General features: G+C 50.3%; 1 protein-coding gene across 1 annotated transcript; it reads right to left on the bottom strand.

Moving 5' to 3' along the window:
- Positions 1-573: 573 nt before the first annotated feature.
- OAZ2 (ornithine decarboxylase antizyme 2) lies at positions 574-14,095 on the bottom strand. Its single transcript, XM_008493906.2, is given in 6 exon segments — positions 574-1,365; positions 3,120-3,205; positions 5,372-5,547; positions 10,528-10,608; positions 10,610-10,685; positions 13,964-14,095. Coding segments are annotated over 6 exon segments (573 nt in total). The 5' UTR covers positions 13,984-14,095; the 3' UTR covers positions 574-1,231.
- Positions 14,096-26,377: the final 12,282 nt, after the last annotated feature.

The following is a 26,377-nucleotide window of genomic DNA, read 5'->3' as shown; positions in this document are numbered from 1 at the left end:
CAGGTGAAACCACAGCAAAGCACAGAGAGACAAGTCCACTTGCAAGCAGCCAGGCCAGGGAGAGCTGAGGGCACAGCTTAGAAACAAACACCCTTCTGCAGCTTCCCCAGGGAGCCAGCCAGGTGACATCCACAGGGCACAGAGACAGGAGCTCAGCCTCATTGTCCAGGACAGAGTTGAAATGTCAGCTCCTGCCAGCACTGCAGCCCGTATCCCTCCCTTGGGAAGGTCCTGCTCAGGATGAGCTTCCCAACACTCTGGTGGTGCCACCACGGCTGCTACCAGACACAACCCCTGTGGTTTGGCTAAAGCTGTTAACTCCGTGTCTCCAGGCTTGGGAGTGAAGGTGAAGAGAAAGATCAAGGGGTGTAGTGACAGCCACTGGCCTTGGGCTGAAAGGAGGAGCTTCCTCTGGCTCTTTGGATCATTACAACCATCGCACCACAGGCAGGTAAGGAAACCCCCAGAGGAGGGGGGGGTGTTGCTTCCAACCCTCCTTCAACTGTCCAAAAGTGCAAAGGTTGGCCCACCAGAGGCTCTGTGCCTCTCAAATGAACTTCACAATGCTGGGGCTGCTTATTTGAATGCCCCTTTTATTGAACGCTGGGATAGTGCAGTGGTAACATTGAACAGAGTTAAGACTGCTTAGAACAAAAGCTGAAAGCACAAGAAGTTTTTGGTTTTTTTAAAAATAAAATTTAAAAAAATGTTAGACCAATTAAAAAAGCATCAGTTGCCCCAAAGCAGACACATGTTTTCATGTAGTGTTAAAGGTTAAACTCCACGCACCTACCACCCAAACCATGCCTTCTACTTAAAGAGTGTGAGTGAAAAATAAGAAGGTAGTTGTGTCAGATGAACACAGCGATGGGGACAGGATCCAGGTGGGTTCAGGGGAGTCAAGGAGTTGATTCTGCATCTACTGCTGTGCTCCCCTGGCAGGGCACGGGCCCTGGTGCCTCCAGGCTAACACACCACACACCAGGAGCTCCTATGCCAGTTCAGAAACCTCTTCCATTTACTATTCGGTGATTACATGTGTGTATATATAGTTCTCTAGGCAACACATTTCAATGAGATAGTCAACTCTGAGGATACACAGGCCAATCTAACAATGAGAAATGCAGTTGCAGTCCAACAGAAGCTTGTTTTCCCTTTCCTCAAGAAAGGAGATGTAACCCTCTCTCCCCTCAACAGCATTTTCAGGTCACACTGGAGTCCCTCACTGCAGCTATTCTTCATCAGAGGAAGAGTTCTGATCCAAGGGGTACACCATGAACATCACATCTGGCCGCGATGGGACAGAGGGGTGACCAGGCCTCACGATTTCAAAGCCCAAAAAGCTGAATGTCTTCAGGAGTGGAGCTACCAAAGAGAAGGAAATTTGTTACCACCAGGAATCAGCCTCTCTACCTGCCTCACTCTGTAAGCCACAATCTGCATTGATCACCCTCTGTGTGTGCACCCAGAGCTTCCTGCTCAGGAAACATTTTTATCCTGATAACCCTCTTGAACTGGATGTTTTGTCTTTTCCTGCACTCATCACAGCTGCTCCTAAGTGTGAAGGAGGTTTTAGTTGTGCTGCAGAGCAGGTTAATCTGATATTTATCCTGCCATGTCTCTTCTGTCCCCTCTCAGAACCAGGAATGGTTGGTCACTACCTGCACCAGCCACACAGAACTGCTTTCTCAGGGTGCACAGCAGCGTGTCAGTTTTTATTCTGTACCTCCATGGGTCCCAGAGCCCTTTGAGCCCTGACAGAGGGTCAGACAGGAGCAAACAGGAACCTACTTACTCAGGGCCTAAGTAGAAGTTTGTTGTCTCTGCAAGGAGGACCCGGAGCACAGTGGATGCTCAGTACAGCTCGGCGTGGTCCCCCAGGAAAGGCACCATGGGTTACAGAGAAATTCCGAGCCCGGTCAGGCCAGAAGCCCCCCAAGCACCTTGTCGCAGTCAGACAAGGTTATATCTCACAGTGACTGGACACATGGTCACTTGTTCCTAAAGTGATCACTTCCCTGTGACCTGTGGAAGTTACCCTGGTGCAGCATCTCATCTCTACCACATCAGCTTCAAGCTATGAAGAGAAGCTCCTGTATATTTTCAAGAGAGCTTGGAATTTAAACTGCTTAAACAATGACCCAGGAGCTGGAACACTCCAGAACACAAATATGCAAGGTCCAAGAGCAACACAGCCTGTTTTTAAAAACAACATCCCTCATCACCTCTCTTCTGTAACCAGCCATTGTGGAGGTCACCAGTGCAAGCTGTGGTGGTGGTGACATTATAGCAAGAACTTAATCTGAAAACTCTTCCTGGCATCGTAACATGGGATGACATCTTCCTGGGATCAGCATGGCTTAGCTCTAAAATTCTTAGCTCTAATTCAGAGCTCTTAGCTCTGAAACTTTGTTTCAGAGAAGAGAGTGCAGCTTGTGAAACAGCAGAGTAAAATTAGAATTAAGGTTTGAATCATTCCTGCCATGGTGAGTGTGGGGCTAGGGCCTGTATCTAGAAAGATTTTAAATGACACAGCCATTGCTTGGTACCTCCCCACAAATTTCCACCTTCCGTGCTGTAATCACTCATTCAACACATCTATCTTTAGATCCTAATGCAACCCCCTTAAGCCGTAAGTCTAGGAAGGGCAAAAGTACCAAGAGATCTTCAAAATCCAGGTGAACATCAGGGCAAGGAGCTATAAGTGTTTGTTTCCTCTGTAATAACATCTCCCTGCTTTCCCCTTCAAATCACAAAAGCCTGATGCCAAATGGAGACCTTCACTCCCTACCAGAGGAGAAATATCAACCCATTCTGGACAAGAAAATACTTCAAGTCATCCAGAAGCAGCTTTCTGCATGAGAAAACTGGTAATAATTTAATGGCTGGGAATCTGCTGGAGAAACCAAGAGGCTCCCTCTCCCTTAGTCTCTAGAAAGAGCTTGTCTTTTCCAAGATAAACTATTTCTGCTTTGTAAACACAACAGAAGAATTATGCATGTAATATTTACTGCACTAGGAAGCAGCCTGTGGAGCCCTGCCTTGGGATTACCACATTTTTGGGCAACCTCAGTACTTACATCTAGGGAGCAAGCCTAACAGCAGGAGCGAGTTCTCACCTCTATCTTCTCTGCTTTTTCTGAAGCAAACAAAGACATAGTTTACTTTCATTTTTTCTTCAGCAAACTCCAACAGTGCTGATAACCTGCCAAGAAGGAGGAAGACAAAAGAACATCAGCTATAGGAAGTCCTGTCCTGAGGAAGCCTCTGAGCATTATCAACTGTTTGGATGTTTTTAGGCAGAAAGATGACTTGTTTACAGACCCCTTCCAGCAAACAATGGGTGCTGAAACAATGGGCTTCCTGCTTTGCTCTCCAGCCCTGCAGAACCAAGAGCCACCCACACCCAAAATCACCCAACAGGTCACCATCCTCACGTGCCAGCATGCACGAGACCCCATCCCCACTATCCAGGGATTTTGTACAGAAGCCTTTCGATGCAGGAAGCTGAAGACTGCAGCTGCTCTGGAGCCAGGCTACATCCATCCTCTCTGTTGGCAATATCCATGAGGGGAACTGCAAGGTTTGTGCTTTTGGGGAAGGAAAAAAAGCAAAAGCAAAGATCTCACACCAGGCAGAAGGGGAGAGACAGCCACTGGTAAGGAGCATGTACGCAGGCAAAGCTGTTCCCTGCACACATCAGCTGGATGGCACAGCTGCTGCACCCTGAGTCCAGGCTTCCTGCCTTTCCAGCTCAATTATTCCTGCCACCTCTTGATGGAGACAGTGCTGGGTTAACCCATTCCTGAGCCCCAGGGATCAACACAGCAGAACCATCGCTGTCACTGCTGGCCTTGTGAGTGTTTAGGACACAGGCTGCTAAAGCAGTCCCAAATGGGGCTTCAGTCAACATCTAATGAGACAGCAGTCAGTCAGTCAGACAGGAGCAGTGTGCGAGATGAAATCTGGGAGGATTTTGTTAATATGGTAACGAACTGTTTTAATTATAGCCTCTACTAGGCTGTTGTACCTAGCTAAAAAAAATATGACATAATTGCCTTTTAGTCAGGATGACACAGGCAGCTGAATACCCTCCTGAAGAACCTGCTCCCAGGAGGGCAGGTGCTTGGACAGCTACAGGGCTCAGGGGCTGGCTGAAGAACTGCACAAACCTTTGCCATACAAGGCAAATGTGAGGCAGCAATAATACTAGCACTTGCTGAAGGTGCCCAAGGAGATGTTTTTTCTTAATTAGCTTGTGTCATTTATGGATGAAGCCTACTTGAAGACTTAGGACTTGAGAGGGCTCTGCAGAGGAATCCAGTCAAGTTTCATGTACTCTACAGCACTCCTAGCCAGCAGAGAGCTCTGGCAAAGCACTTGGCAGGAAGGAGCTGCTCTGGAAGCTGCGTTTACACAAACTTCCCTGAGCAGAGCTGTCTGGACAAAACGCCACCATATCCTGCCAGCAGAGAAAAATCACAGAGTCTGGCAGAGCCCCACGCCTGCGTGGCAGCGCTCCAAGAGCAGATCCACCTACTGATGAGAAGAAAAGCATCACTAGAATAGAGGTGGGTTTTTCCCTGAAAGAGAGGAAAATGCCTGCCAAAATAAGCTTCCCAAGTGGCCAGCAGAACAAAAAGTAGAGAAAAGCTTGTAGATTCTCCATACCAAAGTATGCAAAGAATCACTCTGCTCATTTAGGGCTTGTTTCTCACTAGAACAGGGACTCAGAAAATAGTAACCCATCAAAAACTAGGGTTTAAATTAGGGGTCTGGAGAACAGGTCCTGTGAGGTGAGGCTGATGGAGCTGGAGCTGTTCAGCCTGGAGAAGAGGAGGCTGAGGGGGACACTTTACAGCTACCTGAAAGGAGGCTGGAGTGAGGTGTTGGCCTCTTCTCCCTAGAGATTAGTGATAGGGCAAGAGCAAAAGGGTTCAAGTTGCACCAGGGTAGGTTCAGCTTGGGTATTAGGAAAAATTTCTTCACCCAAAGAGTGGCAAAGCAGCAGAACAGGCTGCCCAGGGAAGCAGTGGAATCACTGTCCCTGGGGGTATTAAAAAAATGAGAAGATTCGGTGCTTCAGGAGATGGTTTAGTGGTTACAGTGGTGTAAGGCTGGCAGCTGGACTTGATGATCTTGGAGGTCTTTTCCAACCTTGATGATTCTGTGATTCTATGGAACAGTCACCAAGGGGGAAGAAAATACATAAGGCAAACAGGAGGACAGTTCTCTGAAGACGAGGGTGCAAGTGCATACTTGTACACAAACCAAGAGCAGAGCTGCCATGTGTTTGGCCCATTCTCCTCACACACTGCCTCACCCATTTAAACTAAGCCTCACTCCCTGTGAAGCCATGTACACAGCTTACCCTTCTTTGCTTCCATCAGCTAATAATCCATCAGGGATTTCCACAAAGAGGCTCTGATTAGAGAGCACTGCATCCCAGGAGGAGGTCTTCACCTCTGTGACCTTGTACTGGAAGTGGACAGTGTGAGGCTTTCCTTCGTGCACTGGGACATCTTGGTTAACAGTGATCTTCTCGTCCTGCACAGGGGAGGGAAGGGCAGAGAGCTAATGAATATGCTTTGGGGTTAAAGGAAAATTTCCATGAGATTGTAGACCCCAAAAATCTAAGAGACTGTGCTTAAGTGAGCATGCAGAGGGACTGTGAGCAGTGAGAGTGCCCTCCTGACAAAGGCCCAGCCCTCAGGGACTGGTGTGTGTCCAGAGTTTCAGCCCATTGCTAAAATCTGTCCCCTTGAGACTTGTGAGGGTACACACAGCTGGCTGCAAGCTCAGGTTGGAGTCTCAGTGCTCTAACAAGTGTTTAAGTGTTCTTGTTCTGAGCTACCTGTAACAGCTTGCGTTTACTCTAACCCAACAGAAGAATAAAGACCAAAAAAAGTGAAGTCCTACATCCTAAACAGCCAGGGGAGTATAACTAGAGAGAGCAAATGCCAAGTAAGTGGTATTACAGATTTACTAAGAACATTATACTTTACACTTCCCCTTTCACTGGCTCAGGGACAAAACATTCTGAGTACTCAGATCTCAGAGTGATTTTCTAGTCATGTTTTCACTTTCAAGGGAATGTAGTTTTGCATATTTACATTGTAGGAAAGTTCTGGGTAGTGGGAGTCCATTCAGTCCCTGCAGGTCCCAGCCACATCTCTGATCATGAACTGCCCTTCAAAAAGCACAACTTGAACTGACAAGCTGGAAGAGCATCTGCTGCCACTGCCTACCCAATCTCATCATCTCCTCAATCCCCAAGTCCTGGTGTTTACAGGATGACCACAAATTGCCTTCCCAGATTTTACAACCAACTGGTATGTCCAGTGGTTTGCCTCCTGGTTTAAGGGAGGAGAATAGATGGCACAGAGAGTATCCCAAAGCAGACAGAAGCTACACAGATTTGAAGATTGTAAGGAGGTCTTTTCCAGAGACCACAAATGTACACATCCCTCTCCAATAGTGCTCCAAAGGGAATGCCAAGCATGCAGACCGCCTCACATTCAGCTCAGCAGTTCCTAGAAAACAATCTTGTGGATCAAACACCATTCCTTTTCCCAACAGCTTTTGCAGGCAGTTGGCTTGCCCAGTAATGATTTCCACATTTCACTGCAAAGAGCCCCAATGAAAGGATGAAGAAATTCATTAGGTTCCTGAGTTAATGTTCACAACTACAGTAGAAGCTGAACCGTTCCCATCTGCTGGGTTACAGGTTTGGGCATTCTGATTCTCTTGCTTTTAAAGTCACCTGCACAGCTCTGAAGGGCAAAAGTGAAGCAGATATTGGATGTCATATTCCTGAGTCACAGGAGTGCTTGGGAGAGCCATGTGTCCCTCTCCCCTAAACAGCATCAGGTGGGGTGGGAGGTGGCTCACTCCATTGGCTCATTAGGTGAGCTAATGCCTCCAGGAATTTCATTTGAAGAGAGTGGTTAATTCAGCAGCTCTGATGTGCTGACCATCAGCTGGACTGACAATGAAACAAATGACATTGCTGCAGAATGACAGCACCTTGCCAGACAAGTTTCAATAAATGCTTTGCAGTGACATGTACTCATCCCTTACCATAATACACACACACAGCCAGTACAGCAAAGAAAACTCTTCCCAGTTTGGATCTGCTGTGAAGAAGCATTTAAAAGAAGAGCCGTACAAACACAGCAGTGGCCAATGGTGCCCAGTAAGAGGGTGGAAGTCTCCTCAGTAGTAGTGCTTTTCAAGTTTTCTTGTAGGTGTTTTGAGCTATGAAGATAAGTAAGCACTTCCAAAAGACCAGTGAAGGAGGTTCAGCAAAAAAATCACTCAGAGTCTTTCTGGGCTCCTCAAGCCTGGGTCCCAATGCTTTAATTCCTATCAATGCATGTATTAAAATGGAACCATCTTGGCTTCACTGCTGTGACAGAGAAGAAGCCATCAAGTATGTTAATGCTGGTGACAAAGTAATGCCACATGCAAATCAGGAACTGCCTGGCTTGGGTAACCAGAGCAGAGGAAGCTGCTGTTTCTTTAAGGACCACAAAGCTTAGCTAGAAAACAGTTTACACTTCATCAGTATAAATATCCTGTAGGAATTAAGTTTTGTCGTCAAGTTTGAAAGAACTTCTAGTGGCTGTGCCTGCTGTTGGGCTTTACTAGTTTTAAGCAAACTGCATCCAGAAACCTACTGACAGCTACTCAAGTTTATCCTGACTGCTGCTGCTGCTGCTGCTGAAGCCACTGCAGAGCCAGCAGCGAGAATCAGATGTGAGCCCAGAGAGAGCTCTGGGCTACAGAGGTTCCTTAAAAAAACCAAAATACCCCACAAGGGGATTATACGAACATCTTTCACCAGTGCCTTTATAGGGGCCTTTTATAGTTGTGACTGTGCAGAAAGTACCTCTGCTACAGAAGGGGTCCTTCCCTCAAGAAATGCTCATGGATGCTTCTTTTCTTATACTTCACAAAACCAAAAATACGGTGAGGAAGTTAAGAAGAGTGGGTTGGGATTGACACATTGGAGGGGAAGGCACACACATACATTTGTGCAGGAGCCTGCCAATAGGAGAGGAAAAGCTTGCCAAGCCTTCTGGCTTAGCCCTTCTGTCACCAGAAGTTATGCCCTGCATTCCAAACCCAGCAAGGTTTTTTCCTCCTTAAAAGCTCCCTAATGCGACAGCCCACGAACCAAAGGCAGCACAACCACAAGGATTAAAAGAACCAGTTCCCCCGGTTCAGAGGGACTTTGGTTTCCACAGCCCATCTTGGGCAGCTGATACTTCATTTCTAGGCATCAAAACAGAAGCAGCAAGATGCTGGGGACAGAAGCTGCTCCTGTGAAGCATCAGCCCAGAATTCTTTGGAAGCTGCTCAAAGCAAAATCATGTTTATGCAACAGATGTTGGGTTTTAGTTCACCCCTGCAAAATCCCCCAACCACAGTATCAAGGGGGGAGAAAATCCACCCCACCAGGCTATCTTTTATGCACAACTGCCTAAACCACCAGCTCTCCAGCCCTGGTCTCCGTTTCTGTGAAGCAAAGCCACAAGGACCAGCTTCCACTTGGTTAAAATTCATCAAGCACAAGATTTTCCGACCCGCCTACACTCACTCAGATGTCCCGAGGAGGACCCAGGTGGGGAAGGCCCCTATATGTAGGCAGAGTAAGAAGAAGAAAGGATGAACACAAAAATACCGACGACTGCAGGAACCCCAACTGCTGAGTCCATAGCACTGCTGTACACGAGCACTGTGCAGCAGGCCCCGAAGGAGGCAGGCTGGTTTAGAAAGGTCACCCCTTCAACCAGAACAGCTGATACAGCTGGAAAAAGTACTTAAGCTTTTGGATCCAGATGCCTTTCCAGGTCAGGCTGAAAAGCTCAGCCTGTTGTTAATTACAGCCCCACTGAGTGGAACAGGCAACTAAGAGGGGCAGAGAGAGACTCAGTAACCCTCATCTGTCACTGGACTTCACACCAGTGGGCTGGGGACAGCTGCTACAGACAGAGCTGATTTTCTGGCGGGTTCTGCTGGATTTTTTCAGCATTCAACCTAGAAAGAATTATATCCATATTTCTGGGATGCAGCTATCAAGATGACATCCCCACAGGCAGCAACCCCTGCCTACACACCACTGCCAAAAAGCTTCTGTGCGAATTCATGGCCACACTGAAATCAAACACTTCCAAGTCTCCAGACTGTTGTTCTTTCCACCAGCATCTCTTCATCCTGAGTCCATGTTCTGCCTTTGGACCTTGCCTGGTGTGTACACAAAGCTTGGCAATGCTGGCCTGCAGGAGTTTCAATTGCCAGGGTCCCCCATTTCTCATCTCCTCCCACACACAAGAGAATTTTTTTCTTGTCCTGAGCCCTCTTGAAGCTATTTATGCATTTTCTCTATCTGTCAGGAAGTCCATTTTGCTCTTTGCTATCTCTCTGGATTTCATCCCCTTCTAACATCTGTGACAATTCAACTCGACAGCATTAAGCTGATGTCATGTTATTATTAAGAGGTTGCAGAGAAGTGGGTGAGGCATATGCTAAAAATTCACCAAGGCTGCATTAAAAAAAAAAACAAAAACTCCTCTGAAAGCAGCCATGAGGTCTGTGACTCTCATGAATTTCCAGAGAAGACTCTGGTAGCTGTGACCCAGGAGGGCTGGTATCTTTTCATCATCTGGAGTCTGTGTGCCTCCCACACACAGGGTAATTAAAAATCAAGTCGAATGCCTATGACAACATTCCTGGCTGCACAGCCAAATTTGCAAACTAAGCATAAATTTAGGCTGCCTCATCTGATAGGACTTTAATCCCTGGCTTGTGGAAAAGCAGCTGCTGTTCCAGAAGAGAGACAGGTATGTGCCACCATAACACCACACACAGCTGCACAAGTGCCAGGTACTCCAGAGTAAGGAGCAGCCAAAGCTCCTCACACCAAGGAAAAGGTCCTGGAGAACGAAGAAGGCCAAAAGCTGAGAGCTACGCACATCCATGTGCTCCTGGGCAAGTCTGCAGACACAAAAGCCTTCCTGATCTTGCCTCATCCTATGCATGTGCTCCAGAAACATTCCAGGCTGTCTCACCCTTCTGTGACACCAGGAGTTACCCTGTGCATCAGTTCAGGCAGCTCCCAGGACCTGACAGCTTCACCCTCTGGAGCAGGGCACAGGAAGGAGCTTATCAACCCTCCTCTCGCTGCACTTCACCTTTCTGCTTCCCACTTCCTCTTTTTGCGAGTCATCTGAGAAGTTGATTCATGTTTTGATAATGCTGGCTCTGCTCACAATAGCTAAAGCAGGCCTCTGGGAACAGGAGAGAAAATCATTTGCTGCCTCCTTTGAGAAAAAGGTCTCTTGTTTCTTAACAGACCAGTGATATTTAAGCAGGAGAGCTTAGCAATGCAGCTGAGCAATCTGCTGAAAACTTAACTTCTCCCACTTGGAGTTATTTGCATTCATTCCCATTAGCCTGCAAAAGGAATCAAACACAGCTGCAACACAGGAACAGGTTGTTATCGAGACATCAGATCTTTCTCACCTTATATATCAGAGCTGAAAGAGAAGGATCCCTGCCACCCCCTCGCCCACCGGGGATCTTCGACAGTGGGTGAGGGGCATCAGGAGCACCACAGAGGCCCTGGAACAATGTGCCTGCAGCACTGCAGCTGGGGACAGTTACTCAAAGGTAAAATACTACTGCAAGAGAAAGAGAGAGAACACCAGGTTACACGGGCAAGGATCATATTTCAGGTGTCACAGCTCCCGGTGACCCCAAGCCTCCGCAGCAGGTCAGAGGCAGCTATCAGGGCTTATGGCCTGGGCACGGGCATTAAAACTACTCAGTGCCCCGGGCATGTCAGGAACCGGCAGCATTTTGTTAGAAACAGAGGAGGGGCTTTGGAGCCAAGAACTCGAAGAGTGCTGAGCAACCTCATGCTAATAAGGGACGCTTGGAAAGCTGCCAACAGCAGATGGCTGGAAACGCGTGACCAGATGAGCACACATTTTATATAGACAAATATCTACAAATAGATCAACAGGACCCAGAAGGAGAAGGTTTAAGTTTCACATTTTCAAAACGAGGAGGAGTAATAGGGCTGGTTCTTCAGATATTTTCAACACGCTTCGCAGTGTCCAAATTGACATTTTGACATGTAAATTAAAACAGCATAAAAGCATCCTTCATCCCAACCTAAAGAATTACAAGTTGACCCCACAGATCTACTCTTAAGAGCAATAAAATAAGTTTTCCTTGCAGTTCCTAAGTTTCTTTGGATGTCCTACACACGGTCTTGTAGGATCAGTTTGAGCATAGGTTTTAATATCTACCTGCCTTGGTTTTTTTGGAGCTTCATGAAAGCAAATTATTTTGCTTTTGGAGCACTGCTCCTTTTATCAGTACCACAAAAGCTCTTTGCTGAGGCAGGGCACAGCACTGATACTCCTCTAACAAAGCCTGCAAAAGCCAGGCAGAGGAACCAGTCCCTCCACAGCGTTCCCATCATGGAACTTGGCAGCACAAGGCTGTGCAAACATCACCAAAATGAAGAGAAGCACGAGGGTTTTCCACCAGCCCTTAGTGAGAAACAGGGCTGTGTATAGATGTACTGACAGTTTACTGTCTGTCCTAAAATTTCTCACTTGGGCAGTTCCCAAAACAGTGTTTTTCCACTCTAATCCCCCACCATGAGGGAGTGAGCTTCAGCATCCAAAGACAAAGTGCAGAGCTACATCCACAGCATGCTGGAACATAGATCAGACCACAAATGCCTGAAATTCAGCATTTCTGCCTGCCAAGAAACAACCTGCAAATGCAGTTATGACATAGGCAGAAATGGTTAAGAACTTGGCTTGTCCTCTCATACCAAAATAATCTTTGCAGGAAACACAAATATTCTTCCTCCACTTCTTTTCTCCTGCAGGTTGGTGAGACTGGGCTGTGGAGCAGTGTTCCCATGTGCCATGGGCTACAGCAGACACTGCTGGGAGAACTTTAAAAGCACCAGGACAAGGTATTCTGCAGTTGCACTGAGGATGTCTCCGGGCACACAAGCTGAGTAGCCTTTGGTGTTCATACAGTCCCTCCTCACGGCATGGCTGGGGCTATCAATGGACCAGTGTGTATTCACTAGTAGTGGATGTGGAGAGGCATGACAAAGCACTTTGCTGTGCAGTTCCCCACCCCCAGAAAGCTGCTGGCAGCTTTGTTATTCCCTTCCCTCCTCCCTCACCCCCCCCCAAGTCCACAATGTTCTATTGATAGCTCTCACCAACTTGCAGCCAAGGCATCAAGAAGCTGGATAATGAAGTGTAGTTGTGGGAAAAAAAATAAAAGAGAGGCAGCAGTTTTCATGCAAAGCAGTTTGAGACACTTCCCAGTTTTGCTTCCTCTGGCACACGCAGAAGTCAAACTCAAGACCCCTTCAGTGGCCAAGTCCTGCGGGCAGCACTGGGGCTTCTCCTGGCCCAGGCCTGCACCCCATGGCTCTTCAACCCCAAAACTCAGCAGCACGGCCAGCCAGGGTCCCCAGAGCAGCAGAGGCTGGGCAGCAGGCCCATGTGGGGAGAGCACAGATTAAAAGGGGGGTTTGCTTCCTCCAGTTGCACGTTTGCACCCTGGGAAGAAGTTTGTGCAAGCACCCAACAAAATCTGATCCTTTGATGCACCCACGTGTGAGCTGCCCACTGCACCTCTGCTCCCCAGGGGAAGGTTTACAGCTTAAAAATTGGGCTCCCTTCCAGCCTCTCTCTTCTTTTGAGAAGCTGCTTTCCAGCAGCACGGTTGAGGCTGAGATTTAAACAGGCACTTACACCTAAGCATTTGAATCCCCAAGGGCCTTTCTTCCCCTGAAGAAACTCCCAAGCAAAAACTTCTTGCCCAAGCCCTGCCCAAAATGGGAGCTGGAGGCAGGGGTATGTTTCCAGCCAGCGGGTATAATTTTAACTCACTAAGCTCCCAGACATCTTAATCCTGTGCCCTGTCCTGGGAAGTGCGAAGGACAAAACTCCTCAACTTTTGAACCCTGTTCCAGGTGCTCTTCAACAGCACCTGAAGCTCCAGGCTTCCACTGCTGTCAGTCCACAACCAGCACCTTGGGGTCCTGAAAGCTTCACGTTTTCTCAGTTTGGGGGGGGGGTTTATGTGCACTGAGCCCTTGCGCCTGATGGATGGAAGATCCACACAACTCCTGTGGTGTTAAGAGAAATGAAAGGGTTGTTTGTTTGTTTTCTTTACCTCTCCTTTTTAAAACAGGCCCTGAAGAAACGGTTGCACTTAGCCCATAATAATGAAGTATTATGCTGCCAGGCACTGCAAGCCATACATTAAGGAATACCCGATTTGAAAAGCAACTTGAAATGACTGTCTGGTGAACACCGTGGAGCTCAAGTATCCACGGCCAAGAACCTGGACTGTTTTATACACATCCTCTGGGCCTTTATCTATGCTGTGCCACAGGGGCTCAGGAAACGACACTTTTGGGACCCTAAACAAGGAACAGACACACAAGACAATTTGGCCAGCTGCAAAAAATGCCCCACAAATCATGTATGTTCACACCCGCTGATAACCAACCTGCGAGGAAAAATCACCTTTCCTTAGGGATGCGTGGGGAAGGGTGGGCACGAATCCTCCTTGATGTTTGTTTATTACCAAAAGGCTGCTCAGACACTCGCTGCTGAGGGGCTGCCCCACTACAGTGCCCCGGACCCCAGACACCCGTCCGAGGGGCTGCCCCCACAGAGAAGGACGGGAGGAGATGCAGGGGGGCATAAGGGAGATCAGAAGGAAAAAAAGGAGCAGATGAGGAGGAGGATGGGGGGGGGGGGGAATGATGAGAGGTTCAGCCCCAGCCTCACGCCTACCCGCACCCCAGGCTCGGCCGCCGCTCCGGAGGGGCGATGGAGGCCGCGGCAGTGGGTGAGCCAAGCCCGACGTCGCTGGACAGCATAAGCCCCCTCCCCGTTCTCCGCACCTGTCCTGTGTGTTTATCATTCTCGGCTTGCTAGGGCTGGCCTCCGGCTGCGGTCTTCGTTTCTTCGTTTCTTCGTTCCTTTTCCTTCTTCCTCCTCCTTCCTCCTCCTTTCTTTTGCTTGCTTGCTTCCTTCCTTTTGCTTGCTTGCTTGCTTGCTTGCTTGCTTGCTTGCTTGCTTGCTTCCTTGCTTCCTTGCTTGCTTCCTTCCTTCCTTGCTTGCTTGCTTGCTTGCTTGCTTCCTTGCTTCCTTGCTTCCTTGCTCCCTCCCTCTCTCTCCCTCCCTCCTCTCCACTCCGCCGCCACGCTCCGACTGACCCCGCACGGCCCCGCCCCACGCACCGCCCGCGCCCCTCCCCGCCCCTTCCCCCGCACGCCCCGCGCCGGGCACCCTGGGAAACCGCCGCCCCAAACAAAGCCGCACGCCGCGCCACACCCGCACGCCGCGCAGGCGCAGACTGCTCCTTTCCCCCCCTTCCTTTCCCTCCCTCACTTCCCCCCTCCCCACCCTCCTTCCCCCCCTTCTCCCCTCTCTTCCTCTTCTCCTCTCTCTCCCCCCCCGTCTCTCCCCCCCAGTCTCTCCCGCCCAGTCTCTCCGCCCCAGTCTCTCCCGCCCAGTCTCTCCCCCCCCGTCTCTCCCGCCCAGTCTCTCCCCCCCCGTCTCTCCCCCCCCGTCTCTCCCCCCCGTCTCTCCCCCCGTCTCTCCCCCCCATCTCTCCCCCCCATTTCCCCCCCCATCTCCCCCACCATCTCCCCCCCTCTCCCCCTTTTCCCCCTCTCTCCTTCCCCCCTCTTTCCTTCTCCCTCTCTTCCCCTCCCCGCCCTCTTCTCCCCTCTTCTCCCCCCCTCTTCCCCCTCTTCTCCCCCCCTTCTCCCAACCCCTCTTCTTCCCCCCCTTCCCCCAACCCCTCTTCTTTCCCCCCCTTCCCCCAACCCCTCTTCTCCCCCCCCTTCCCCCAGCCCCTATTCACCGCCTTCTTCCCCCCCCTCTCTTTCCCCCTCTCTTCCCCCCCAGGATCTCATTCCCAGGGAGGAATGAATACGCTGGTCCAAGGATGCCAAGCGGAGCCTGTGATGAGCAGGGTACCCCAAAGGGGCAGGCGGTGACAGTCACCTGGGCAGAGACTGCCTGGAGAGCAGGGCAGTGTGCGTGACCTGTGGAGTTCATCCCCACAGAGCTTGGCAGACAAGGGAAGCCTTCACACGGACTTCTCAACAAAGCAGCTGACTGGGAAAGAAGCTCTCAAAACCTTTCAGATGGAAGCTCTGCAAGCTGGGGTCTGGGGCAAGTCTCACATCTACCCATGTGCCTGGCCTCATGCTGGCTGCTGGTGCTTGCAGGACGTGGGTGAGCACAGGGCTGGCTCTGGAGGGGAGCAGAGCAGGCTCCTGGGTGACAGATGTAGAAGCCCAAGGTGCCCAAGGGCTCTGGGATCTGACAGGCAGCCCATGGCCTGGGCTTCCAGGTTCCCAGCGCAACGACTGTCAGGAAGCAGCCAGCTGTTCTGCAGAAAGCTGGATGCTGGCCAGAGCCTTAGTTCAAACAGAGCACATTAAGTGGCCTTTTCCCCCTTCCTCTGCATTTAAAGCACTGCTTGCAGCCATAATTCTATTTATAATACCCAGGAAAAGCGAGCTGAGACTTTCCCACAGTGCTGGCTTCTCAGGCGATTGTTGTTGGGGGAGCTGGAATGTACATGGTATTATTTTTGTATCCCCTGGGAAGGTGTTTGGTTTTCTTGTTTTGTTTTTTTTGTGTGTGTGTGTGTGTGTGTGTGTGTGATTCTCCATCCCCATCCATGCTGAGGGAAATTTGTGAAGCACAAGGTCTCTGGTTGCTTCTCATGGCTCTTACTTAAAGTGCTTTGCTGAGGGGCTGCTGGTTTGGTTGTCTCTGCCTGTGAGGAGGGTGGTGGGTGCTCTAGGGGACACGCTGATAGCCAGGGTGCTCCAAGCCATGTCACTGATACCCCCTCTCTCGTTACTCTGGGAGCACCCCTCATGGGGCTTTTTGCCTCTATGTGTGAAGGAGGGAAGGTGAAAAATAATCGTGCTTGGAGTAACAGGGGCTCCCTGTTGCTGTTGGATTTTGGAAAGAAGTTCTGCTGTGCTGTGGTTTTGGGGTGGCACAGTGTTGCCCTGTGGAGCTGAGCAAGGTTACCAGGTCACGGTCTCACCGGGTTTTTGCTGCCAGCAGAGTCCAGCGGGTGCTTTTTTATTTTTTTTTTTCCTTTTCTTGGCCATGCGAGGCCGTTCCCCACACAGGGAGCTGCTGTGACATATTCTGGGCAGGCTTCTCCCAGCTGAACTGTCACCCTTCTGTCCTTTTTTATTTCTCAGACAAAAGCTGTTTGCAGGCAGGTTCCCAGAGCCCCATGCCTGGTTGTAGCTGGGCTCCTGGGACGCTGCCCAGCAGAGCTCCAGCCCTTCCTGCCACACTCCAGCTTTGCTGGTGCTGCCTTGATCCTCTGCAAAATCATTCCTGCTGTGTCCTCTCCTGGCCTGGAAATGCTTTTATTACCCTTCCTGGGGTTTTGGCAGTGGGAAGTGCTGTTGCTCCGTATTTTTTTGACGTTGTTTTGTTTTTTTGTGCGGTGTTTTTTTGTATGTGGTTTTGCTTTGTTTTGTTTCTTTGTTTGGGTTTTTTTGGGTTTCTTTGTTACAATCAGACAGAGGTAGGAAGGGCACCTCTGAGTATCCCCACTGTTTGTCGCACTGGCTTTGGGAACTGATTATCTCAAATTCTAAAGCAGAAGAGATGACATCTGTAACCCTGATGAGCCCTGCACTCCAGGATGATGCTCTGGGCCAGGCCCAACACCTTTGCAGACACTAGAGAGTGCTCTGCTGGGATTGGTGGGACAGCCATGGGGTGAGATGCTACTACAGAAATAGGTGACATCTATTTTAGAGGCTCGCAAACATTAGTTGGACGTTGCTTTGATTATTCTCATCAATTATTGTGAATAATTGTGGACAACGTAGCTCTTCACACTTTCAAACAAACTTGAGAGAAGTGATGTGGTTTTCATCAGCTGGGGAACGGGAGCACAGAGCTTGTCTGTGCCTGCCCTTAGAGAAGACGGAAGATGGAGACAGGCAAGGACAAGATTGCAGGAGGACAACCACTTGGTCACAGCTTTCTTGTGCACAGGACAGACAGCAGAGGTGCTGCCCAGATGTGTAGGGCCACAGAGAAAAGCAGAGTCCCCGTGGGAGGGGATGGCCCTCCAACACTTGCTCTGTGCTCTTCCTTAGCTGCAGTCCTGGTCACATTGCCTTGGCCTCCATGTGAGAAATGGCCAGCAGCAAGGTCACCTTCTTGGTCAGCTCCATGGCAGTGCCCTCACAGGGGTTCTCACTGATCTCACAGTGAAATGTCTGCTCAGATAAGGAAAACAGTGCTTTGCAGAGGCTGTTAACCATGCTGTAGTCCTTCCTTGTGCCTTTTTTCCCTAGCCAATACTGCAGACCTGTCCCTCAGCTGTGGCCTTCCTGCTGGAGCAAAGTGCTGGAGTGGCTGATGGATGCCATGCCCATCCAGAAGCAGCTCCTCGCTGCCTACAGCAGCTTATGTTTGAAAGGTGTTGCTGAAAGCAAAAGACTTCCAAACAGGAGTTTCAAAATAAAGATAGAAAAACATTGGGAGCTTTATATGTAATTAATACCCTGCAGTTAGTGAAAAACATCTTAAGACCTGTGTCATTCAGAACATTCTTGGGCTGTACACCTCTCTGGGAATGTAATTATGTTTTCACCAGCAGCCTTTTCATCCCCTGCTCTGTGGCTGCTTTTTTTTTTTTTTTTTTTAATTGCATGAGGCTCCTGTTTTCCTAGGGGAAAAATAAAAATGAATATTGCCAAGGAATTTTGTTTTCATACCTCAGCCCTCCCAGCCAAGCTGCCAGCTTGGCCTTCCTGTGCCAACATGTCCATATCCTGGTACTGCCGAAGCAGCCCCAGAAGTGTTCCCAGGATTTTGGTTGCCTGTGTTTCTGGATGAGCTGTGCATGAATCCCCTAAAGCCAGTCCATCTGTGCAGACAGGAAGCTGGAATCATGTCTTGAGGGTTTCATGTGAGTGTCCACCTGAGAGGTAGATTTTCATTGTTTAAACTGTCAGATTGGTTATTGTCTTCTGTTTCCCTCACATCTGTAACAAAGGGAGAGGTTCCTTCCAGGCTGTGCTGACGTTTTTCTGCTGCTCCTTTGTATTTCCAATGGGATGAGTAGATTCCTTGGCAGACCCACTTGGAGCTGAGGGTCAGATTTAAGGCACTTTGCTGACATCAGTGGCTTTCCTTTTTAATGAGCTTTGTCAGAAGTTGTTATTTATTCATTAAGCAGTGCCAGTGCACAGTTCATGCATGAGCTGAGTTGAAAATGTGCTTGGTGTGAATTAGTGATGAGAGAAAAGCAGGTCAAGGAACATCTTGTTTCAGAGCACACAGAGCATCAGACTGGGTATGGGCAAAAGAAAGAAGACAGAAATGGCAAGCAATGACTTCCCTTTGCTGTGCTCTGAAGAGACATCGTCCCTCTTCTCGCTGGTGAGATTGGCACCAACTGAAGCTGTTCCTATGCTGCACAAATTTGGGGTGTGTTGGGGTGGGATGAGAAGCTGGATGGTGGCAGGAAGATGAGAGCTGGTGATGTGATATGGCGGCCCAGCATGAGATGGGTTTGTCATGGAGCTGTGTGTCACTGATGAGCCCTGTGCTCCAGGATGATGCTCTGGGCCAGGCCCAACACCTTTGCAGACACTAGAGAGTTCTCTGCTGGGATTGATGGGACAGCCATGGGGTGAGACAATACTACAGAAGACATGCCAGCATGAAGCCCTAATGAACCTGATGTCCCTCTATGCACGGGATCTTGGGGTGGGTTGCCCTGGAGACTCAGGAGAGTTTTACTGGCAAACACTGGAATTGAGATGGGCAGAAATAAAATGAGGTGAAGGCTCACAGACTGTAGGTATAGAAAGGAGAAACACAAAAATGGGACTGGTGAACTAGAAGCTGGCACATTACCTTGGCAGGAGCAGACAGGCAGTTAAAGGTGCTGCTGTGAAGCTGACATCTTCTGGTAGCAATAGGATTAAGCAAAGGTTTTTTTTGGTATCCTTTCCTTTTCCCAGCTCCTCCTGAAATCCTTAATGTCTTAATTTTAATTTTCTAATAAAATGCTAAAATTTATTCATCCTGACCGCCTTGCAAATACAACTGCAAAGAGTCACATGTGATTCATATTTGCAAATGTTTTTTCTTTTTTCCACCACCAGCTTCTTGCCACTATCAGCATCTTCCCTGCATGTTTGCTTGTCAGGTCAGCACAGGTTCAGATCCCTTTTGGGTGTAATCTAGCCCAGCAAAGGTCTTGTGCTGTAGCTCCTGGTCTGAAGCAAGTAATTTTGGATCTTTTTCATCAGACTGAAATTTTTCATCATCCCTGAAACCTTCCCAAGTTCTTCTGCAGATTGGATCGTATGATGGTTCATGTAGGAACACAGAGTCTGCTGGAGTCCCAGGAGCTGGTGTGCATATAGTAAGTTTCCTTTTCACTCTGTGTGTGGTACACATGTAGCTGATGTACCTTCAGGTTCTTTCCATTCTCTCTTTTATAGGAAAGACGTGCAGCAGCCATAGGTGCTGGTGGCAGTGCTGTCAGAGCTCTCTTCTTCCAACCCACAAGCAAAGGTGAGTGGATGTGATTGCTGATGCTCTTCTAAATAGCCTTCTAAACCTTTATCATGAGGAAAAGATTCGTGCCATCCTGGTGAGACTACTTTGACACGCAGGTTTTGCAGTTTGCATGTGAAGAGCAGCAGTTTCATCTGTAAGAGACTGAGTGTGAGTTACTCAAATTTGTTTGGTTTAAAGTAAATACTATCTTTGCCTTCCTTAAGGTCTTCCACTCAGTTTAGCTACATTCAGGGTTTCTAAACAATTCGTTGTGTATGGTACAAAAAGCTGTACACAGCGTCTCCACAGACCTTTACAGCCCTGAGTCTGAATTGTCTTTCCCTATGGATAGTTTCCTTCTCTCATGGTACTTGCTTGTACATTCTTCCAGATGAGCCAATTGCTTTGTTACACAATGTTGTATCCGAAGCCCCTGCAGTTCCCTTTTATTGTTACCACATTTCTCTGATGGGTGTGAAGAGTAAGTACTGCTTAGCCAGCTCTTCCCAAGTCCATAGGCTCATAGCAACCCTATTGATCCCAATGCCTGATGTGATGACTCTGCCAGCCTAAACCAGGCATGCAGCCGCTGCTCCTGTCACACATCAGCTGTAGGAGGAAGGGTCCTCTCTGAAAATGGGGGGTGAATTAAAGACTGCAAAATAAATTGCATTCCTCTTCACTGGAAAAAAAAATCACAGTTGAAGAGTACAGAAGAACTGGGATAGAGAAGGCTGACCATGGCTTTGCAATTAGTGTGGGCCGGAATAAGTAATTGCCTTGAGTAACCAACATTGAATCCTAACTTCTCAGTGTATATGGACTGTCATGTTTTGCTAGTAAATTATGTGTGAAACCACAGTGCTTCTCGAGTCTTACTATTTAGCAAAGGAATGAAGGATACAATACAGATCTTCAGTTACTTGCTCTGGACAGCAGGTTATGTGGTGTTTCTGGATCTAGAAATTTATGTTTGTTCTTAATTATGTTGTTATCAGGTCACTCCTCAACTTTCACCTACTCAGACTTTTTCCCTTTGAACTGGTTAAACAAATGCTTCAAAGAGGGCAGAGAAATGTCTTTTGTGTACCTCTGAGGAATAAGCACACTGAAGGTCTCATACTGGTTGTTTCAGAGCTGAGTAGTTTCCTCGGCTGAGGCCAGAATTGAATAACTTGTGAACTAAAAAGACTCCCCCTTGGGGAGGAGAGAGGGAAATCTCCCAGAACGGGGAGTTGTGAGGTCTCCGTTCTGCTCAGCTCATGTTGAAGTGTCGCTGAATGCAATCCAAGAGCAGATCCCCACTTGCCAGGCATGAAGTTCAGCGACACAGACCTCTTGGGCTTTGCATGGTGTATAAAAAGAATGAGAGAACAGTTGGCATTTCTGCATGGTCAGAGGCTCCTGTTAAAAATTATGTATTCTGTGGCATTCTCTTGCTTCAGCCTTGGACATTACCCTGGACATTCAGTGCCAGGTAGTTCTGCTTCTCCTGTCCACAACCCCGTAGCTTTTTTCTTTATTTTCTTCTGAGGAGTACAGATGGTTTTCTTGGTTGTTTTTTTTTTTCCCTCCTCCCACCCCAAACCGAAGTGTTCAGTGCACTGGCAATAGGGGCAGATGGAGCAGTTGGAAGGTCATTATGGATTGGGGTCCTTCCCCTCGATGGACACCTCTTATTCTTGTATCTTACCCCAGCCACACGGTGTTTCTCTGTCTGCTGTCCCAGTGATGTGGGACTTTGCAGGGTCAGGCGGTGCAGGAGCAAGCAGACAGGCAGGCTTGCTGCAGAGCTAGCGATGGGACAGTCACATAGCCTGGGATTCGGGGTTATATTTGTTTGGGCGAGCACTGATGCAGTCTGTAAGATGAGCCGTAGGCTTCCGCGAGTATCTTTATCCTCACAGCAAGTGTTTGAAGCCGGGAATCCCTTTTGGCTTCATTATCGGGGTAAGGAACCGAAGCCCGTGGGTTAAAAACGCTGGTTGGGACCTGGGCCCGGATCGCAATGAGAGGCCGGGATTGGTGGGAGAGGGAAGGGGCGGAGGGAATGGGCAGGGCGGGATTGGCTGGGCCGGGGATGCTGCGGGTGGCGATTGGCTGCGGCGTCGGGAGGGGCGGGGCGGGACCTATAGTTGGGCAAGCGGGCGGTACCGAGTGTTGGTGCTGCGGTCCCGGGAGCGGGGTTGTGCGGGGCCGGGAACGCTTTAGGCAGCGCCGGCGGCCGCGGGAGCCGCTGCTGGGACGGGCGGGAGCGGGGCGCGTCCTGCCGGCTGCTCCCTGCTGGAGCCGGGCCGCGGCGGTTCCGTGAGCTCGTCCGGACCGAGGGGCACCCGGGGTCGCAGGAGCGGCGAGGGGCACTGGCGGGCAGAACCGGTAAGCGGGGCTCGAGTTGAGGGTTCTTGTTCTCCGGAATCATTAAGGACACCGTGTAAAACAGTGGCTAAAGTACAATAAAGTGCACAGAAACGCAGTCAAGGTTTGGTGGGGCGGGCGCTGCCCCCTCCCCTGTCCCCATCACTCGGGGCTGCGGGCGGTGCCTCCCCCTTCCCCGGGGGCTGCTGCGGTGTCCCGGCCCTGGCTGGATGCTGGGGGAACAGACCCGGCTCAGCGTTCCCGGCACAGCCAAGTGCTGCGTGTCCAGCGCTGGGCCCTGGAGCCCCGGGGCTGCCTGGTTGGGGGGCTGCCCCGTGAGCCCCCTGGGGCAGAGCCGGGAGCAGCTTCGTCTGGAGGCAGCGGGCAGGAGCGGAGCTGGGGCCGGAGCTGGGAGAAACCTGTTGGGGGTGGAGCTGGAATAAAACCTGTGAGGGGAGAATAGTCCTGGGTCTGGAATAAGTGTTGTGGGGCTTGGTTAGAACTGGAATAAACACTGCAGGGCAGTAGCTGGAGCTGAGAGAGATTCCGGGGCTGTAGTAAAGACTGTGGGACTGCGGCAAGAGCTGGAAGGCTGGAGCTGAAACCCACGGCGTGGGAATGGGGCTGACATGGCACAGCGCTGGGACTGAAACGCTGCATGGCTGGAGCTGGAGCTGAGACACCTCAGAGCTGGAATGGAAGGTGCAAGGCAGGAGCTGGAATCAAGGGTGTGGGGAGGGGGCTAGAGATGAAATAAATGCTGTTGGGCTGGAGCTGAAGGAATGGAGAGCTGGAGCTGAAAGACCCTGTGGGGCAGCGGCTGAAACACCGACTGTGGGGTTGGACAAACACTCTGTGGGGCTGACCCCGGCCCCGCTTGCTGCATGTCCCCGGTGCCAGGAACGGGCCCCTTCCCCCCAGCCTCCTTCCCCCCCTGAGCTGCTCCAGAGGCTGAGAGCAGAGAGGAAGGGGCGAGGGCTCGAGGGACAGAGCTGATCACCGATGGGTAATCCTGGGACATATGGGTGATTTCAGGTTCAACGCACCACAGAATCACAGGAATTGTCCAGGCTCCGTTTTCTCACCTCTCTGGTGATTTTAAATGTGGAATTTTGTGTATCCCTTCAATGTCATGGTCAGGCAGCTTCCCTCTTAGACATTTGGGGAAAAAACAAGCCTGTCTGTTGGAATCATGGAATGTCAGGTTGGAAGGGACCTCAGGAACATCTGGTCCAACCCTTTTAATATTATTGTTTGTATGAAATGTCTTAGCACCCTGTTGAGCTGAGAAGTAAAACTTTCCTAGGTGGGGAAATGCACCACTTCCTCTGGGAGACCATTTCAATTTCTGACTGTCCTCATAGTGAAAAATTTTCCTCTTATATTCAGATAGAAGCTCCTTAGGAGAAACTTGTGCCCATTGCCCCTTCACATGTATACATCTGATTCCTTGTATACAGGGAGTCTCCATTTTCTTTGTAGATGCCCTTCAGATACTGGAACACCGTAATAAGGTCTCCCATAATCCTTCTCAGGGCTGAACAAATGCAGTCTTCTCAGATGATGATTTTTGTTTGATGATTCTCACATAGACTAAGTCTGAGCAGTGCTGTAGACCTCTACCTTTGTGTGTAGTTCTGGGCTGTGCCCTGCAGAGAAGAAGAGGAAGCGTTGCTGCCCAGCTCGTCTCTGTGCAGCCCCTGAGCACGCAGTGTCCTGGCTGAGTCCCCTCCGTATCAGAGCCCCGCAGCAGCCCCGGCCGTGAGCAGCCGGGCCGGGCACTCGGGCTGATGCCCTGCAGCTGGGCAGGGGCCGTGTCCTGGGGGTGGGGATGGGAAACTCCTGGGGCGGGGGGCACAAAAGCTGCCGTGAGCACAGCCTCTCCCAGGTTCCCGCTCCTCCGAGGGAGCAGCAGTTCCTCCGTGCGGAGCTGGGGGCATCTGTCTACTGCGGCTGTTCGAGGGGGGTCTGAGGAGAAGCGAAGAGCGGAACTCGGCAGCGGAGGCGAGATGGAGAGCTCGACTCGTCGGGAGAACGGCCCGGAGGTCGGCTGGAGATCGGTGGCGCTTCAGGAGGGTCCGCGGTGGCTTCAAGGCTTGCGGGCGGTGGTCGATCATCGCTTTCGAAGGGTCGTAGACGATGGCTGATCCCCGCTCTGGGTAGAATTCCTGTCGACTCTGCCGGCCTTGGACGAGGGAGCAGCGGAGGGTCCAGCCCTGCCGGGAGAGTCCAAGAGCCTGAAGCAGGAGGGAGCGCTTGGCCTTCGCCCGTTCCGGGAGCAGCAGGAGGGGAGCGGGTGAGAAGCCGTCCCGGGAGTTGTTCTAGGGGGATGTGGGCAGGTGGTGAGCTGGGGCGAGAGAGCATTGCCAACATCTTTGGTGCCTTGTCTGGCTTTGTGTTCGGCAACATCGCTGTAAGCGAGGCTGGGCTCTTTGCCCTTTTGTTGGCCTTTTGCTGTGCTCCGGGTGCTGAGGCTGGCTGGAGAGGGGGGCGAGGGAGGTGTAAGGGAGGTGAGAGCTGCTTTCTGCACAGCGGAGGGAGAAATGGAGCTGTCTGGGTACAGGGGTCACCCGTGTAGTCAAGGGAAGGGCCTTTTTCCTGGTCCTCTGCTCTGGCCCGGTGGCTTTGTGCCTGTAAGAGCCCCTTGGTGTGTTGAGGCCCCCATGGCCTCTGCGCAGCCCCGAGGGGGGGTACGGGGGGGGTGGAGTGTGTGGGCAGCTCTGAGGCTCCTCTCTCCTGCTCGAGGGTAGGGATGGCTCCCTAGACATTGGTTGCACAGGGCTTGCTCTCCTTCCTGCCAAGCTGTGTTTTTCCCTGCCCATGTCTGCATGTGTTTGTGTGAGTGAACAAATGAGCTTCTCGCTCAGGTCCGTGTTGAAATCACTGCAGCTTTGCAGAGCAGGGTCTGTGCAGTAACAGGGGGGGCACAGCAGTACCCAAGGCAGCAGCAAGTTCGGCCTAGAGGACATGCTCTTGGGGGTAAATGAGTCACAAACAGCAACGCTGGCAGAGAAGAGCAAGGCTCTCCTTGTGTGCATGGCTGGGCAGACAGTGGCAGCTCCTTCTTGACAGAGTATTGTGCTAGCAGCCTTTCCAAGCAGGCCATGTTCTGCACCGGGCAGGAGACTCCCAGCTGCCCTCATGCCTGGATTCTCTTGAGGTTCCCTAGCAAAGTGAAGAGAAACGGAGGGAAGAAGAGCAGTGCTGGAGTCCTGGGCCTGCAAGGGCAGGGAAACTCTGCCCACAAATATCCTTGAGGAGTCCTAGCAAGGGTCCACACTCCATGCTGCTCTATAAACCCCCAGGTACCAGTACCAGTCTACCCAGGGGAAAACATTCCTGACCATACAATTAGTGATTGCCCTTTTTTCCCAACGAGAACATTCTGTGACTGTTGCCTTCTAAATGCTGATGAAGGACAACTTGTTTCCTGCTCAAGGTGTCTTAGACTCTCAGTTATCTAAGTTCCTCTGAAAGGTGACTGCAGAGGGTTGGGACTCCCCATGGCCTTTGCATGTATTTAGCCTCCCTGATATCCTTCACATGTACCTGGCCCTGGGTTGTGATAACCTGTCTCTCTGCCCATCACTGCCACTGGTTCCAGAAAGAAGCAACACCAGCCCTGGCATTGTCCAGAGCCATCTCTCAATGTATAGCTCATGAGCCAGCAGGCCCAACAAGAGGGAAAGCTATCCCAGAGTGGAGATGGTCTTTTATATATATATATATATATATATATATATATATACACACACAATTTTTTTTCCAATTTTTTTTCCAGCGTTGTGGCTTGTTGAGCTGTCTGGTGGTGACATTGCTGGGAAGTACTCGGGGAACAAGGGGCAGTGTGAACAGTGGGAGCCAGCCGTAGTTTGTGTGGCTCTTGAAAAGATTGGGGCTTGAAACACCTGGTTCCTTTTTCATTGCAGGTTGTATTGAGAGCTTTAATAGTACTTTTTTACAATGAAAGCCAACAAGCAAATATATATTAAAAAAAAACACAACTGTGCAATTGCTTTTCTCCATGATAGGTGTTTTTCCCTCCAGTCCTCTCTCCCCCTATAGGGTTCCAGTGAACACCATGCTCTGGGCCTGGCCATGCAGCCCCTTCAAGTCCTGCTGCCTGTCAGCTCCTCCAGCCCAGTTCCATTTGAGTTTCTCCTCTAAAGACAAGAGCTGCAGGAGGGGCACATGCCAGCACACAGCTTTCAAACTGCTATCACAGACCCCTCCCCTCCTGCCTCTTGCCACCAGCTGCCCCCCAGACCTGCCCAGAAGAAAACTCCCCATCAATTCCATGTGAAAGAGCAAGGAATGTTTTTTATTCTAGCTTTGGAGCTCCTTACTCATCCAAGCTGCCAGGTGCCCCCATGGTGACTGGT

This window comes from Calypte anna, chromosome 10, assembly GCF_003957555.1.
Source record: "Calypte anna isolate BGI_N300 chromosome 10, bCalAnn1_v1.p, whole genome shotgun sequence".
In the NCBI taxonomy this organism is placed as follows: domain Eukaryota; kingdom Metazoa; phylum Chordata; class Aves; order Apodiformes; family Trochilidae; genus Calypte; species Calypte anna.
The sequence above is the reverse complement of the archived record's forward strand: the minus strand, read 5'-3'. Positions and strand labels throughout refer to the sequence as shown.